Raw genomic sequence first — 18,409 nt, forward strand, 5'->3', positions numbered from 1 at the left:
GGTCACACGACAACTAGGAGCCCAAGAGACAGAAAGGGTCGCATGAACCAGAGACCTACATCATCCTGAGACCCAGAAGAACTAGTTGGTGCCTGGCCACAACCGATGACTGCCCTGACAGGGAGCACAATAGAGAACTCCTGAGGGAGCAGGAGATCAGTGGGATGCAGACCCCAAATTCTCATAAAAAGACCATACTTAATGGTCTGACTGAGACTAGAGGAATCCCAGCGGCCATGCTCCCCAGACCTTCTGTCGGCACAGGACAGGAACCATCCCCGAAGACAACTCATCAGACATGAAAGGGACTGGTCAGGGGGTGGGAGAGAGATGCTAATGAGGAGTGAGCTAATTATATCAGGTGGACACTTGAGAGTGTGTTGGCAGCTCTTGTCTGGAGGGGGGATGGGAGGGTAGAGAGACAGGGAAGCTGGCAAAATTGTCACGAAAGGAGAGACTGAAAGGGCTGACTCAATAGGGGAAGAGCAGGTGGGAGTATGGAGTAAGATGTGTGTAAACTTATATGTGACAGATTGATTGGATTTGTAAATGTTCACTTGAAGTTTAATAAAAGTTAATTAAAAAAAATGTCATTAATATCACACACAAGTAAATTTTGCTGAGCATTATTCAAAAATGGTTTCAGGAGTATATCGACAGGGGAATGCCAGAAACTCAAGCCAGATTCAGAAGAGGACATGGAATGAGGGATATTATTGCTGATGTCAGATGGATGCTGGCTGAAAGCAGAGAATGCCAGAAAGATGTTACCTGTGTTTTATCGAGTATGCAAAGGCATTCAACTGTGTGGATCATAACAAATCATGGGTAACATTGCAAAGAATGAGAATTCCAGAACGCTTACTTGTGCTCACGAGAAATCTGTACGTAGACCAAGAGGCAGTTTTTGGAACAGAACAAGGGGATATTGCCTGGTTTAAAATCGGGAAAGGTGTGTGTCAGTATTGTACACTTTATCCTTATTCAATCTGTATGCTGAGCCAATAATCCGAGAAGCTGGACTATATGAAGAAGAAATCAGCAGCGGGACTGGAGGAAGACTCATTAATAACCTTCAAAATGCAAATGACACAACCTTGCTTGTTGAAAGTGAAGAGGACTTGAAGCACTTACTGATGAAGATCAAAGACCACAGCCGTCAGTATAGGCTGCAATTCAACATAGAGAAAACCAAAATCCTCACAACTGGACCAATAAGCAACCCCATGACAAACCGAAAACATTGAAGTTGTCGAAGATTTCATTTTCCTTGGATGCACAACCAAAGAAACCAAAGACATATTGCATTGGGTAAATCTACTGCAAAAGACCTTTTTAAAGTATTAAAAGGCAAAGATGTCACTTGGAGGACTAAGGTGCACCTGACCCAAGCCATGGTATTTTCAGTTGCCTCATATGCATGTGAAAGAAGGACAACAAATAAAAAAGAAGAATTGACACCTTTGAATTATGGTGTTGGTAACGAATACTGAACATACTGTGGACTTCTAGAAGAACAAACAAATGTGTCTCAAGAGAAGTAGTCACAATGCTCCTTAGATGTGAGGATGGTGAGACCTCATCTCACATATTTTGGACATGATATCAGGAGGGACCAGTCCTTTGAGAAGGACATCATGCTTGGTAAAGTAGAGGGTCATCAAAAAAGAGGAAGACCCTCAACGAGATGGATTGGCACAATGGCTGCAACAATGGGCAGTATTTCATTTTGTTGCACATGGAGTTGCTATGAGTTGGAATCGGCTTGACGGCACCTAACAACAGGACAGAGTAGAACTTCCCCATGGGGTTTCCAAGGCTATAATCTTTATGGAAGCAGACTGCCATATCTTTGTCCCATGAAGGGGCTGGTGGATTGGGACAACTTACCTTTCGGTTAGCAGACTAATGCTTAACCACTGTGCCACCGGGGCTTCTAGTAATCCTTCTATATATATAAGGACTTAATTTATGATAAATGAGTTATCACAAATCATTAAAAATACAAATTATTTTATAGAATAAATGGCACAACCCAAAAAACTCATTGCCGTGGAGTGGACTCCAACTCGTAGCAACCCTATACGACAGAGTAGAGCTTCCCCATAGAATGTCCAAGGAGCACCTGGTAAATTCAAACTGTTGATCTTTTAAAATTTTAACTCCCCACACCATAAATTAAATTTTGGATTGTTTACGGAGTTAAAACATGCCCCCATTGCCGTCCAATCAATTCTGACTCGTAGTGACTCTAAAGGACAAAATAGGACTGCCCATAGAGTTTTCAAGGAGTGCCTGGTGGTTTCGAAGTGCCAACTTTTGGTTAGCAGCCACAGCTCTTAACCACTATGCCACCAGGATTTCCTAAATAATGCTAAGCCAAAAAAAAAGTTGGTAAAATATTTATCTGGTCTCCGAATAGGGAAGAACACTGTTTAAAATAAGTGGAAGAAATTAGAGTAGACCGATTACCTATAAAAAAAAAAAAAAAAAAATTCTTAATGTTAAGAAATTTCAAATAAATTTAAATGAAAATGGGAAACTAGGAAAATGAACTTGCAACAATACAGCAAACTCCTCTCTAGAAATTTATTTTATGAAAATTTCCTGAAGTATGAAAACATTGACTTCAAGTTTATTTTTCAGTGTAATCACTTAGATTCCTCTTAAATCCAAGAGATAGGAGTTGTTCAAAGTGGAACATTATATAACCATTAATATAAAATTTATGATGATGTTTATGAATCATTTCAATAATATAAATGATAACATGTTGAGCGAAACAAGTATATTGTAACATTCCATGTGCAACAGAAAAGGCTAAAAAAACTCAAACCATAATGAAAAGTTTTTTAAATTAAGATGGTATTTAGTTTTAGAATCAATATTCTAATGATTCCTTGGTCTAAAAAAAGTATTCTGAACTTGAAGGAACTATAAAGTGAAAAATAGAATTAACAAGGGAAAACTCCCACATTTTCTTATCACCCCAGACAACAATTACCTGGACAGGTTAATCAGCTGTCCTGTCTCCACCTTGATCCTAAGGAGGGATTTAAGTGAACTCCAGGTGGAACCGCCTCCCTTATCATGGATGGCCAGATTACATGTTCAAAGCAGAGTCTGGAGGAGGCAGATTCCCATAGGAATGCACCTTTAGGAGACAATTTTAAGTAAGTACTCCGTGAATTTTCCAGGGATCTGGGCCACCTCAGGAGTCAGGACTTAGAGGCAGAAGTGGATGGTGCTGGATTTCCCAGACTGCAATGCAGTAAGCGTCTTTGTATTTATAGGCTGTCTTCTCTCTCTGTGCCTCAGGTCTGCTCAGATCTCAGGTCCTTTCTACTGGGAAGTTAAATGTTTTCCCTCGATGGAGAGGTATAACAGAAACAAAAATATGCAGCTAAGTAAATAATACCTTGAATTTAGGAATTTGCCATGGTATGAAGGGAAGTTTGCTGTGATTCCTTTTACCTTTCTCCCCATGTCCTCGTCATGTTCTAAAAGATGGTATTTCCCAACAGCTTCATTTATTATGTAATAATTTATTTACTTAGTGTAATTAAAGCAATAGTTTAGAGTTTCTGTTTGCTTAGCATAGTGTTCAATAGCAAGGCTTTTGGGATTTACTGGTCTTGGTCCAAAATCTCTGCACTGTCGTTCATTAACTGCTTGACCTTCGATGAGTTATTTAGCCTGCTGGTGCCTCAGTTTCCCTGTCTGTAAATTGAGGAAAATAATGCCCATAGAGAATAGATGAGAAGATGTATGTACATTGTTGAGAACTGTGCCTGGTACAAAAAGTAAGTGGTCAATAAACAGAAACTATTTGAATTTTTAGTAAAAGTTAACACACCAAATTAATATAATTCTAGCAAGCAAAGAAACTTATATTTTAATTATCCTGAATCAAAATATAATCTCATTTAGTACAAGGAATATTGAGAATAGCTCTGCATTCCTACCGTTCAATTGTTGTTGTTGTTGGTTGCCACCAAGTGGATTCCGACTCATGGCGACGCGATGTGTTACCGAGTAGAACTGCTCCGTTGGGTTTTCTCGGCTGTAATCTTTATGGAAGCAGATCACCAGGGATTTCTTCAGTGGAGATGAACAAACAGCCAACCTTTTGGTTAGCGATCAAGAGCAAACCATTTGTGCCACCTAAGCATTTCAGGCATGTTCAGAAATGACTGAGGTAAGAAGTGGCATTCTAAATCTTTTACTGTCCTTTTAGTTCTTACTCCTTTAGAAGTCATGCTTGCTGTTGTAGTTGGAAAAATTCTTTCAAGTTTCTGATTTGACAACATTAGCCACTTCTCTCCATGCACTTAGCGCTCTTAGGGAACTGGTCACTTCGTGGTCAATCACCATTTCTTCAGATATCTGCTTAGTGAGATCAACTTTCTTATTCAACCAAACATTTATATATATCACCTCTAACTTCTAATTTTTTAGAGCATGAAGAAGAATCAGATAAAGTGACAGTTTCAATAACAGTTATTTCTACTCTAAGAGAAAATCTTTAGTAGAGAAATATTTTTTAAAATAATATTAATTATGATTAACTGTAATAACAAGAATCCATGGTCTCAATTTTAAACAATGCTAACATAATAACATATACTACCTTTTACCATGGCTTTCTAAAACACACTGCAATATCTGGTTGAAAAGCAAAATGGCTTAGTCAATTAAATAATTAGTCTACAGTGATACCAAATATTTAATATGTTTAATTTGTTTTTCCTGAATTGACCGATTGTCTCAAGTTTTTAGAAACGTTCCTTCACAATTTTAAAGTGTTTTCATCAAAGGTACTACAGAATTTCTGATTAGCAGCATGTAATTCTGGGTGGATTCCCAGAGAGAACAAGATTTCCTAGCTCACACAATTATAGTAGAAGTGGGAGTTGTAATGAAATGTCTGTGCATAAACACATAAGATTTTTCATCCCCAACATTGATTATTTGCTTGGCCATGTGACTTGCTTTGGTCAATAAAACATCAACAAATGTGATGCAGTAGAGACCTGCTAAGCATTTGCCATTGGGGCTTGCTCTCTTGGAACTCTGAGATCACCATTCTTAGAGGAATTTTGAATGAAAGGCCAGGTACGTAGAAAATGCCAGCCATAGCAGGTAGGGACCAATGCATATCAGTGAAGTCCTGTTGGACCATCCAGCCTCAAATGATCTACCAGCAAGCTGCAGTCTCATGAGGGATCCTAGGTGATACCAGCATAGCAACTGTCCAGTTAACCAACATAACTGTGAGAAATGATAAACAGTTGGTGTTTTAAGTCACTAAGTTAGAGATGGTTTGTTATGCAGTGCTAGATAACTGATACATTAGGTGTTAAATAAATATTCAAAAAGTATTTATTTTTGCCTGAAAGCACAGCTTAAAATCAAATGGGGAAACTCATAAAAATAAGAGAGCAGTGAGATTCTTACTGTACTAGAATAGGAGACAGGTGAAGTGAGTGAGAGCATCCACAAGGGAGCTCCTGACTCATAGCAAAGACCTTCCAGAGTAAAAAACCAAATACCAAACCCAGTGCTGGCGAGTCAATTCCAATTCATATTTCCAGAGTAGGCAAGAAAATATGCTTCCCTTTATATATTGCATAATTCCCCCTTCATATCAAATCCCATATTTTCTTTGCCATCCGTTCTGAAGATGCACAAGGAACAATGAGGATTTATTTATTTATTTTTCATCTTTCTTTTACTGCTTCCCAAGTGATGGTTTTACTTCATTGCTGCCTTGCATATGTCTGATATTCAAGAAACAGCACACATGTGCTGAACAGCACTGAGCACTGTCATATGTAATTTTCTGTGGCACCTGAACAGTGAATTAATTTCAGCTTTATTATGAGACAGAAATAAGTAGAAAACGTCTAGCCAATAGGATATAAAGCATGATTCAGGAAATGTAACATTCTATTATATTAAGTGAGAAAGCAAGAAAATGAGAACGATTATTTGTTTCCGAAATGAGCGTTAAACTGCTCTTGGTACCTTGTACTGTTCCCTTGGGTTGTAATCATGTGAATAATCCATTACAGAGCCTTACTACCATCTGTTCTCCAAAAGTTTAGAAATGGTCCTTTCCATTTTGGGCAATTGCTCACCTGCCTTTATTTCCAAACTTCTAAATGTATTTTTATTTAAATCGTGTTTTTGTTTGAGGTTCTAAAAACATTGTATCTGCAGTGAGTGCCTGTAGTAAATAATTCTCAAAGAACATTGAGTTTCCTTCTAGAGGCTCAGTCAGCTTCCTGCTCTTGATTCCTTCCCGTTGACGTCACAGGTGATCAGACTGCACTAGTGTTGCTTGACCAGTTGACCCATTTCACATGCTTGAAAGAAAGTCAGGAAGTAGTGTTTATTCCACAATACTGAGTTTCTTATTTTTAATCAGAGCCAGTGATTTGGTTGTTATGTCTTTGGTCTTGGATGGACAATGGAAAGTGAAAACAAACAACAAAAAGAAACTTGAAATAAGAATAACTTCAGGCATCAGCATAAAATATGTTCTCTGTTTACTTTTCCACTTATGTCACCTGTCCCTCCCATTCTAAAGCCAAACCCATGGCATCAAGCTGATTCTGACTCATGGTGACCCCACGAGTTTATTATCATTAAATCATCATCATCAGTCATTATCATCTAAATATTTTCATTTCATTTCTCTTGTTTATCAGTGAATTAGAAAAAGCATATTCTGTGAATTAAACTTTTTTCTTTCTTTTAAATGTTATTAATAATAATAAACCACCCAAACATCAATGATGCTAAAGGGCCCAAACCAAATCAATTTCACGGAAAGTATTTCTTTTTCTATATAATTTTATTGCTGTTTGTTGAGAATATACACAGTGAAATATACATCTATTCAACAGTCTAAAAGCATTTCTTCAGATCTCAAAATAATCTTAAGTTTTGATGATTTTAAGGCACATGTATCAGAGAAGGCATATGACAAACCATGCCACAGAATACCGCAGCAACTAATGTTTTCAAAAGAACCCTTTGTCCAATTTCTTGAAATAAAAATCTATGATAAATTCAAGCATTTATGTCTTTCTGTGCTGAAAGTGTTCTAAGCACGTGGAACATATGATTCAGGTCTTAGTGTGGGAACATTGTCTGGATCTTGCTGTGGTCATGTCAGGGACATTGGTAGATGGTATTGAGTCATACAATTTCCCTTTCCCCGTAATTAGATAATCCTCTTCCTTGGGTGTTGAAATCACATTAATAGTGTCTTAAAATGTTGAATCATTCTTACTTCAATGTGCTTGTCTACCATTATTACTGCTCCCTTAAACATAAAATAAAAATCCCTGTGATATAAGAACAGTTGTAATGAACTCATTTTACAGATGAGGAAACTGAAAGTACAGAGAAGTCACAGCAATGTAAGGAGAGAGCTGGGAACCTAGAATCCATGCCATCAGACCCAGCTGTTTCAATCAAGTTTTGCTAGTTTCTTAATATAATAAAAGTTTTTTTAAGTATTATAATGTTTATAAAAATTTTAGTATCACCTCTTCTATAACTTAACAACTTCACCAAAGAGAAATTTTTTATCTGTTATTTCTTCCCAAATAAATGTAAAAATAAAATGCAATAAAATTCTATTTGAATGACCTAGATGAGTTCATTATAAAGATTTTCTGGAGGCATAAATATGAAAACCATCGAAAAGATCTCAGAGTGGAAAAATTAGGGGAGATTATTCTTACTAATTACCAAAATTTTCTATAATTTATTAATAAAATATGATGATAAATAATTATAAAAATGTGGTACAGGACTAGACTTATGGCATATGGACTGATGAACTTAAGAAATAGAACAGAATAAGGAATCAATAAGCAATTACATTTACATCATAACAGTGAGTTTAATCAATGAAGAAATCATTCAATTAGTTATGTTGAGACAAGTGAGTATCAGTTTGGGAAAACAAAACCAAAAAATATCTCAGATTTATAGTTCATCTTATGTCCTGAAATTTCTGGGACATTTTAAATGTAACTATAAAAGCATAAAAAGACTTTAAAAGTAAGAAAACATTGTATGAAAAAATCTTTTTCAGAACCATAAAAATCATGGAAATTGACTACATAAAAAAACCTAAAGATGTCATGCTTGGTAAAGTAGAGGGTCAGTGAAGAAGGAGAAGACCCTCAATGAGTTGGACTGACACCATGGCTGAAACAATGAGCTCAAACATAAGAATGATTATGAGGATGGCTCAAGACTGAGCAGTGTTTATTCCTGTTGTACATAGGGTCACTAAGAGTTGGAACCCACTCAACAGCACCTAACAACAACATCAAAAAAGTGTGTACAGAAATATATAACATTATTAATAATTAATGGTAAACTTCGAAATTGGTTAGCAAAATGTATGACAAAGAATTCCCATCCTTGATATATAAAGAACCCCTCTTTTTTTTTTATGAATCAATAATGAACAATTTTCTAGACAAAGGAGCAAAGATATACACGAACAAATCACTAAAATAAGTGCAAATTAAAAATAATGGAATAACCTTTTTTATCTGTAAGATTGTCAAAGATTAAAAATAAATAATTCTGGACAGTGTTGATAACAGGATGGTAGGGGTATTGCCAAGAAATCTTGATACTAGTGTAAATTGGTACAAACCTTCAGACAGTGATTTAGCAATGTGTGTGTGTTTACAAAAAAAAAAAAAAAATTAAAAATACACCCCAAACTATTAAGAGTAATTTGGAGATGTGATTTCTCCAGTTAGGTTAAATATTTTTTATAATTTTTTATGTTGTTACAAAATTTACCTTGACTATGGGTCAACAAAGTTTCATAATATGAAAATAAAAACCAAACCCGTTGCCATTGAGTTGATTCCCAATATTAAAATAGTCAGTCATTAATATGAGGATCTCTCTGCAGATTAAAGAAACTTCAAGGCAATGGCTGGAGGAAGGAACAATACAGCAGTCATCAAGTTCATTCTCTCAGGATTCTCAGATTTTCCTAAATTCAAGTTCATCCTCTTTACAGTATTCCTTGGGATGTACATCTTGACAATGGCCTGGAACCTGGGTCTTATGACCCTGATCAAGATGGACTCCCATTTGCACACACCCATGTATTTCTTCCTCAATAAACTAGCCTTCTTAGATATATGCTATGTTTCTTCCACAGCCCCCAAGATGCTCTCAGACTTCTTCCAGGAGCAGAAATCCATTTCCTTCATGGGGTGTGCCATGCAGTACTTCTTCTTCTCTAGCTTGGGTCTGACTGAGTGCTGTCTTCTGGCAGCCATGGCTTATGATCGATATGCTGCCATTTGCAGGCCTCTACTTTACACAGCCATCATGTCCCCTACGCTCTGTCTGCAAATGGTGGTTGGGGTCTATGCAACTGGTATTTTTGGTTCATTGATTCAACTGTGTGCTTTACTTCAGCTTGATTTTTGTGGACCAAATGTTATCAACCATTTCTTCTGTGACCTGCCTCAGCTGTTGATTCTATCCTGCTCTGACACCTTTTTCCTACAAGTCATGAAGTTTGTGATAGCAGTGATTTTTGGTGTGGCATCACTCTTAGTCATCATGATATCTTATAGTTATATCATTGCCACCATTCTGAAGATCAGTTCAGTTGAAGGCAGGTACAAGGCCTTCAATACCTGTACTTCTCATCTGACAGCAGTGACCTTCTTTTTTGGATCAGGACTCTTTGTCTATATGCATCCCAGCTATGACAATTCACTGGGCTATGACAAGATGGCATCAGTCTTCTACACAGTGGTGATCCCAATGTTGAATCCTTTGATTTATTGTCTGAGGAACAAGGAAATCAAAGAGGCCCTTAAGAGGTGTGAAAAAAAGAGAGTGTTTTCCCACTGTCACTGATAATTAAAAGTCTGGCAGGCCAGTGATCCTGGTGACCTGAAGTTCCCATGCAAGGAGAATGCATTTAATATTATTTAACCTCATTGATTCTCTAGAAGAGAATCTAAATCTAGGACTGGCTCAGTGCCATGTGGTATCTTGGTCTTGACAGTTGACTCTTCTCTCTTAGAGCAGCAATGACCTTCCAAAGGAGTTGCTATGTCAATTTTTATAAAATGGTTACCTTTAGCTATTCAGTGTTTGACCCTTACATTCTCTTTCAGAACCTCAGACTGCAGTCCCAAAAGAATGGGACTAAACACAAACCAATCATCTTTGTCCTACACAACCTCACAAACAGCATAATGACCACTTTGTCCTGGACCTCAAACTCTCTTGGTGCCTAGGCAAGATTCAAGTTGGTTGAGGTGGGATTGTGGAGAGAACATAATTTTAGACTTGACCTAAATTCTCTGCCAAAGAAATCTGCCACAGGGAGTTTGCACTTGAATTTGTTTCCTAGGTTTTATTTTTAGAACTAGAGATCAATAATTGGTAAGTTAGTGAAAAAGAAATATCTATGGTACTATTCTGACATTCGTCTTACTAGGATCAATAATCAATGCTCATGGAAGCTGCAGTCAAGAAATCAAATAATGTATTGAATTGGGCAAATCTGCTGCAAAAGACCTCTTCAAAGTGTTAAAAATCAAAGATGTCACCTTGAGGACTAAGACGCACCTGACCCAAGCCATGATATATTCAATTGCCTCATACATATTTGGAAGCTGGGTAAATGAATAAGGAAGACTGAAGAAGAATTGATGACTTTGAATTATAGTGATGGTGAAGAATATTGAATATATCATGAGCTGCCAGAAAAAACAACAAATTAGTCACAGAAGAAGTACAGCCAGAAAGCTCCTTGGAAGCGAGGATGGAGAGACTTCATGTCACGTACTTTGGACATGTTATCAGGAGGGACCAGTCCCTGGAGAAGGGTATCATGCTTGGTAAAGCAGAGGGTCAGCGAAAAAGAGGGAGACCTTCAACGAGATGGATTGACACAGTGGCTGCAACAATGGGCTCAAACATAGCAACAATTGTGAGGATGACGCAGGACTAGGCAGTGTTTCGTTCTGTTGTACATAGACGGGGTCTCTATGAGTCAGAACCAACTCGACAGCACCTAACAATAACAACATTCTTACCTTGAAGCACTAAACTACAAAGGAAAGAAGTGATAATTTGAACTCTAAAATATATTGGAAAGGTTACATCTCTGCCAATACAGCAAACTGGGTATCATAAACGTACACAACCATAAATGCTGCATAAGCTTTTTTCTGGAAAATATTTTTAAATACATTTATGAGCAAGCAAGGATAAAGGGGATCTCCAGCATCCAAATATAAAGTTAAATCAGGAATCCATAGAGGTAAGGCAGCTTTTAAGATGGTGTTCACATTGGGGGATCTATTGAACTCCGGCAATATTGAGCCTGTATTTTGACAGCCACATGGGACTTGGGGAGAAGGAGACAAAGCATGGGGCTCCCTGAGAGTCTGATAGAAGATCCACCTATAAATACAAGAGTCCCAAAGATTATATCTCAGTGTGAGAAAAAATTCCCATCATAAGAGAAGATTTCTTGGCACTCTTAGGCTTTGTGCTGGGTATGAGGTAAAGTCAACTGAAAAATTGTAATCACAGCCCTAATTTAGATTTGTGGTCTGAGTTCCCACTACCTGTACAGCTGAGAATATAAAGTAGACTCAGGTTGGTAGCACCTTTAGGTACCTGTCATAGACAAATACAAATCTTCTTTTAGGATTAAACTTAGGCTCAAACGATTCTCACAAATAACTTTCTAAAGAAAATCAGGTTACACAAATCTCAAAGTGCACAAGGAAACAAAGCATGATGGGTGAACGCCAACAAGACATGGCAATATCAGACCTATAAGGACTTCCAGATGGCAATTATCTGAATCAAAATATAAAATAAGTGTGGCAAATATGTTCAAAACTAAAAAGAAGAATTGAAAATATGATTGAAAAACAAAAGAATAAAGTTTACTAAGGATTTATTCTTCTGGCAGTAGGGTGAATATTATATATATACCCTTCCTAATGAAAACAGCTAAAATGCTGATTTGAAAAAAAAATTTTTTTTAATGTGTTTTCACTTAATTTAATGAAAATAGGGAAAAAGCTAAGTACCAAAATGAAGTGAAACCAGGAACCTAGGGAAGTAAACAAATGCTCAAAAGGGTTTTCACCATGAAGTGTTCTGCTGAACCCTGGAAACCCTGAGCTTCTTCTACATAAACCACATGGGTCAAAAACGGTCAGAAGATAAAGCCCAGAACGGACCCTGGAGGGTGATGTGGAAGATCTGCACATAAAGGCCAGAGGGCTATATTCTCAGTGTAGGCAAGCAACAATTCCCAGGTTATGTGGGAATAATCAGAAGTGCACAGTAAAAAAAAAAAAAAAAAATCATGAACATACAGAATCAAGCCCCATTACCGAAAACCAGCAGTGGGCATAAAGAGTCTGTATAAACAGATCTGCAGAGCCTTCAAATATTGGAATTACTAACAAAGAGGAGAGGGAAGTTGGAACACGCTATGGTGAAACACTGATTAAATCTCCCCCAGAAAGAGATGCTCCCTCTCCCAAAGGAGGAAATACTGAGAACAGGTCAGGGAACTAGTGACTCAGAGCACTGAAAACTGAGAATCAAAAAGAAGTATATCCATTAAAAAAAAAAAAAAAAAAATTTTTTTTTAATGGGGATAATGATTCAGCAATACAAAGTGGATAAAATTTGAAAACATTATGATAAGTAAAAAGACCAGCACAAATGTCCACAGACTATATGATTCTCTTTTAATGAAATGTTCACGATAAGCAAATATACAGAGACAGAAAGTAGATTAGTGGTTGCCTAGGGTTTGGGGTAGAGGAGAATAGGGAGTGACTGCTAATGATTATAAGGTTAATTTTGGGGTGATGACAATGTTTTAAAATTAGATCATGGTGATGGTTGCAAAACTCTAAAGATATACTAAAAACCCATTGAACTGAACACTTTAAATAGATGAATTTTTATGCATGTGATGTGTATCTCAATAAAGCTGTTTTAAAAAGAAGAAGAAAGAGGATCAAAAATACGTTGAACCAACAGTTCATTCTTAAGAAGGCACCATTTCTGAAGTGGATATTTCTTAGAGATTTGGTAATGAAAGAAGAAAGCAAGCCTTGGAAATAAAAGCGCCTAAGGAAAAAAAAAAATTAAAACTCAAGAAAAATAGTAACCCATTTCTGTTCCCCAGAAACATCACCATATAGAAAAGAAATTGTCCTTCCTATGTCCAGGAAACCCTGGTGGTGTAGTGGTTAAGTGCTACAGCTGCTAACCAAAAGGTTGGCAGTTTGAATCCACCAGGCGCTCCTTGGAAACTCAATGGGGCAGTTCTACTCTGTCCTATAGGGTCCTATGAGTTAGAATTGGCTCGACAACAGTGGGGTTTTTGTTTTTTTTTTTATACCAACAGAAGAGGGCACCCTTTCGTCTAAGAGTTATTTGATTCAATGGGTGAATAATCTGTGGTACATCCATAGGAAGGATGACTACTGAGTAATACAAAGGATTCAATCAACTCGACAGCAATGGGTTTGGTTTTGTTTTTTTTAATACAAGGGGGTTAACTATTGACTTCCAACAACTCAGATGAATCTTAAGGGCATTATGCTAAGTGGGGGGTGGGGGAGCCAATCTCAAAAGGTTACCTGTTGTGTACTTCTATTTACGTAACTTTCTTGAAATAAAATTTGAGAAATGGAGAACAGATCAGTGGTTTCCAGGGAAAGGAGAAGGGGAGGGAGGGCTTATTTACAAGAGTGGCACAAAGGAGTTCCTCATGGTGATGGATCCGTTCTGTGTCTCGGTTGTGGTAATGGTTATGAAGATCTATATATGTAATAAAATATCATAGAATTATGCACAAAGACATACAAAAAAATGAATGCATGCAAAAATTGGTGAAATCTGATTAAAGCTTATATTCTAGGTAATTTTATTGTGCCCATAGCAATTCCCTAGTTTTGATAATGAGCTATAGTTATGTAAGGTGTTAGTTACCATTGGGGGAAGCTGGGTGAAAAGCACAAATGCTCTCCCTGTACTATTTTTGCAACTTCTTGTCTCCCTATAATTATCTCTCACCTATTGTTGTTGTTGTTAAAAAAAAAAAAAAATTGTTGTTGTTGTTAGGTGTCATCAAATCATTTCTGACTCACAGTGACTCCATGTACAACAGGACAAAACATGGCCTGGTCCTGCACCATCCTCACAATTGTTGTTATGCTTGAGCCCATTGTTGCAGCCACTGTGTCAATCCATCTCATTGAGGGTCTTCTTCTTTTTCACTGACCCTCTGCCTTACCAAGCATGATGTCCTTCTCTAGGAACTGATTCCTTCTGAAAACATGTCCAAAGATTGGCAAAATTCAAAAGTTTGACACATACCGTGGTGGGAATTCGGTGGGGAAACAGGAACTCTCACTCATTTCTGGTGAGAATACAAAAGGGAAGAGCCACTATGGAGGGGAATTTGGTAATATCTAACAAAACTACATTTATACTTTGATGCAGAGGAAACACACATACATGTGCACGTGGGTGCATGCTCACACACACACACGCTCAAGAAAGGTAACTAGGAATTAATTAAAATGGTGGTCTCTAGTTGGTGAGTGGCAATGAGGTGGAAGGAAAAGAAATGAGTGAGACTTTTCTAGGTATTCCTTTTTATAAAATTTTGATTTTAAACCATTAACTGTTTTATACACTTATAAAAAAAAACTTAAAATTAAAGATAAATAAAATGGATCAGGTCATTTTATTTAATCTGAGACCCGGTTCTGTAACACCTCAAAGTAGGACAAGATGACTTAGTCTCTATACTGATCTACAACCTGATGAGCAAGGATATCAAAGATGCCCTGGGAAAGATGTACGAGAAGAGAAGGTATATCCCACATAAATTGCTGCTTATACCCACTGAGAGAAGTATACAAGAACATTCATAACAGCTTTATTCAAAACAGCCAAAGACTAGGAAATAGTATGAAGAAGTGAAATAAAACAAGCTATTGATGTCCATAGCAACAAGGATAAATCTGATAGACATAATACAGAGTGAAAAAAGTCATAAACAAAAGCGTTCGTACTATATAATTCCGTTCATCTGACGTCCCAAAACAGGTAAAGCTAATCTAGGGTGATAGGGTTAGTTGGGACTGGGAGGGGACATAAGGGCTCCTTCCAGGGTGCTGGAAATGTTCTGTATCCTGATCTGCTTTGTGATTACATGACAGTATACATATGGAAAAAAGAAAATTGTACACTTAACATTAGCACTTTGCCATATGTAAGTTATGTTCAATTAAAATTAAAAAAAAAAGAAAAGAGAGGCTACCACTGCCACCACAGATTAAGGGTGATATGACTGGCTGGTGACACCAAAGACTTCAACTCATGGGATCTTGCTAGAAAATGAAATAGCATTTAACAAAACCTCCTTATGCCCACAGGCTTATATCTGAGACAATCTAACAATCAGATCCCAGGGAAGCCCAATGTCTCGAAAACCCACGGTTTTCTTCAACCATCATCAGCAATGTTCTAATCAATAACCCAAAATCAATAAGACAATGAATTTTTAAGAAATTTCCAAAGGAGTAACATTCTTCCTCTATAATATTTGATCCCTGCATAACTCTGCACAGTCTCAGACCACAGGCTCTGGTACAGCAATGAATAACCAATACTGCCAGGATTCCAGCAATACCCCACCTGCTGTGGTGTAGCCTAGATATCTCATTGACCACCAAGACATCTACTGGACAACTCCATGTTCTTGGGACAGAACCGAGCCAAATGAAGAAGGAAGGAGGAGGAGAGGGGAAGCCCCTCTGGTCAGAAGCGGAGATGAAGAGATTCACCATAGGTTGCCTTTAAATAGTTATTTCTCTTCATTTAAAATAAGGCTTGACTTGTACAAATTAGAGTTACATATGCATTGTGAGGAATGTAACGCACGGCTGTGAAGAAGGCCAAATTAACCAATGAATATTAAGTGGCATATAAAATGAAACAAAGTTTTACATATGTATGGCATATGTGTTATTAAAAATATATATATATAAGACACCAAAAATGTGTAATCCTGTTAGACTCTCATTAACCAGTAGAGGGAGGCCCATCCCCAAGATTCTGCAGTAAATGAAAAGTTAACCCAGACAAGGGCTGAGATCTGACTATTTAATGATAGTGATGATCCTGACTTTCATGTGTGTAACTCTTTACGGTTGACACACAAAGAGTGGTTTTCACAACAGCCTGGATGTGAGTCCTTCTTATTTTTGGTGAGGAAGCCAAAGCTCAGCTCACACTTGCTGAAGGTGACCTAGCGAATGGGCAGTAGAGAAGGGAGCAGATGTACCTGGACACCAACATCACCCACGGGACACGATTTTAGCATTCCTCCCACAATGGTCTGGATAGATAACTCCTTACACAAATAGTTCCCACTTTAGCTGGGCTGCGTGTCTGAGAGAGGTTGAATGCACCCATCTCTGCTCTGTGCCTGGAAAATACGAATATTCTCTTCATTCTGAGCACTACCACCTCTTTAACAAGAAGTTGCCATTGATTCTGACTCAGGCAGCCCCGTGTGTGTCAGAGTAGAACTCTGCTCAATAGGGTTTTCGATGGCTGATATTTTGGGAGTAGATCACAGGCCCTTTCTTCTAAGGTGCTTGTGCGTGCACTCAAACTGTCAGCCTTCCAGTTAGCAGCCAAGCACATTAACTATTTTCGCTACCCAAGGACACCAACTTCTTGAGACAGTCCTTTCATTGTTGTATTGTTCTGACTGTAAGTAAATTCCTCCTTGAACTAAGGAACAAGCTCTTGCCAAGAAACTTCAACCTATCAATTTTCATTTGCAAAATGGAGCATTAAAATATTCTTCCTTCCTACTTTACAGGATGTAAAAAAGGTGACATTCTGCTTGAAGAGTTAGATGAAGCCAAATGACTCCAATACCCTCTCTCACCTTAATCAACAGGAAGACTGTGGGAGCGGAACCTAATTACACTGTGCTCAGACTTCTGATTTACAAAGCTTTGAGACAATACGTTTGTTGTTTTAAGCTGCTAAATTTGTGGTAATTTGTTATGCAGCAATTGAAAACTAGTAACCTTACTGCACTGAATGCTTTATATTTGCTTCTCAGTAAAACTACCCTCTCCACACCCTGGCATTACTGGCGTGAATAAAAAAAAAAAAACAGGAAATAATAAATGTTAGAGAGGCTGCGGGGAGGTCAAAACTCTTATGCACTGCTGGTGGGAATGCAAAATGATACAACAATTTTGGAAAACGATATGGCACTTCCTTAGAAAGCTAGAAATAGGAATACCATATGATCCAGCAATCCCACTCCCAGGAATATATCCTTGAGAAATAAGAGTCGTCACACAAATACACGTATGGACACCCACATTCATTGCAGGATTGTTCACAATAGCAAAAAGATGGAAACAACCTAGATGCCCACCAACAGATGAATGGATTAAAAAAACTGTGGTACATACACACAATTCCCAACAATAAAGAACAATGATGAATCTGCAAACCATCTCATAACATGGATGAATCTGGAGGGCATTATGCTGAGTGAAATAAGTCAATCACAAAGGATAAATATTGTATGAGACCACTACTGTAAAAACTCATGAAAATGTTTTACACACAAAAAGAAACAATCTCTGATGGTTACAAAGGAGGAGAGGGATTGGGATGGAAAAACAGTAAATAGGCAATAAATAAGTGGTAACTTCGGTGAAGGGTAAGACAGTGCACAATACTGGGGAAGCCAGCACAACTTGTACACAGCAAGGTCATGGTAGCTCCATAGACACATCTAAACTCCCTGAAGGACTGAATTGTTGGGCTGAGGGCTGTGGAGACCATAGTCTCAGGGAACATCTAGCTCAACTGGCATACATAGTTTATAAAGAAAATGTTCTACATTCTACTTTGATGCGTAGCATCTGGTACCTTAAAAATCTGAGTGGCCGGAGGCGGGGCCAAGATGGCGGACTAGGTAGACGCTACCTCGGATCCCTCTTGGAACAAAGACTCGGAAAAACAAGTGAATCGATCACATACATAACAATCTACGAACCCTGAACAACAAACACAGATTTAGAGATGGAGAACAAACAAATACGGGGAAGCAGCGACTGTTTTCGGAGCCTGGAGCCAGCGTCCCAGTCAGGTAACCCTGGCGCCGGGCTTAGGTCTGGGCCCAGGGGAGCTGAACTCAAAATCTTGTGACAGCGCAAACAAGGGGCACAGCAGCCCTACCGCCCCTGAACTGACCCCGGGAGGGGGCCCAGCTGGTCCACGCAGGCGGCGTGGCGACGCG

General features: G+C 38.0%; 1 protein-coding gene across 1 annotated transcript; it reads left to right on the forward strand.

Moving 5' to 3' along the window:
- The first annotated feature begins 8,976 nt into the window (after positions 1 to 8,976).
- Positions 8,977 to 9,924, forward strand: LOC126080856 (olfactory receptor 1440-like). The gene has a single exon (XM_049892047.1). The coding sequence runs from the start codon at positions 8,977 to 8,979 to the stop codon at positions 9,922 to 9,924; it is 948 nt and encodes a 315-aa protein (XP_049748004.1).
- The last annotated feature ends 8,485 nt before the right edge of the window (positions 9,925 to 18,409 follow it).

The sequence above is a fragment of the Elephas maximus genome, chromosome 7, assembly GCF_024166365.1.
Source record: "Elephas maximus indicus isolate mEleMax1 chromosome 7, mEleMax1 primary haplotype, whole genome shotgun sequence".
NCBI lineage: Eukaryota > Metazoa > Chordata > Mammalia > Proboscidea > Elephantidae > Elephas > Elephas maximus.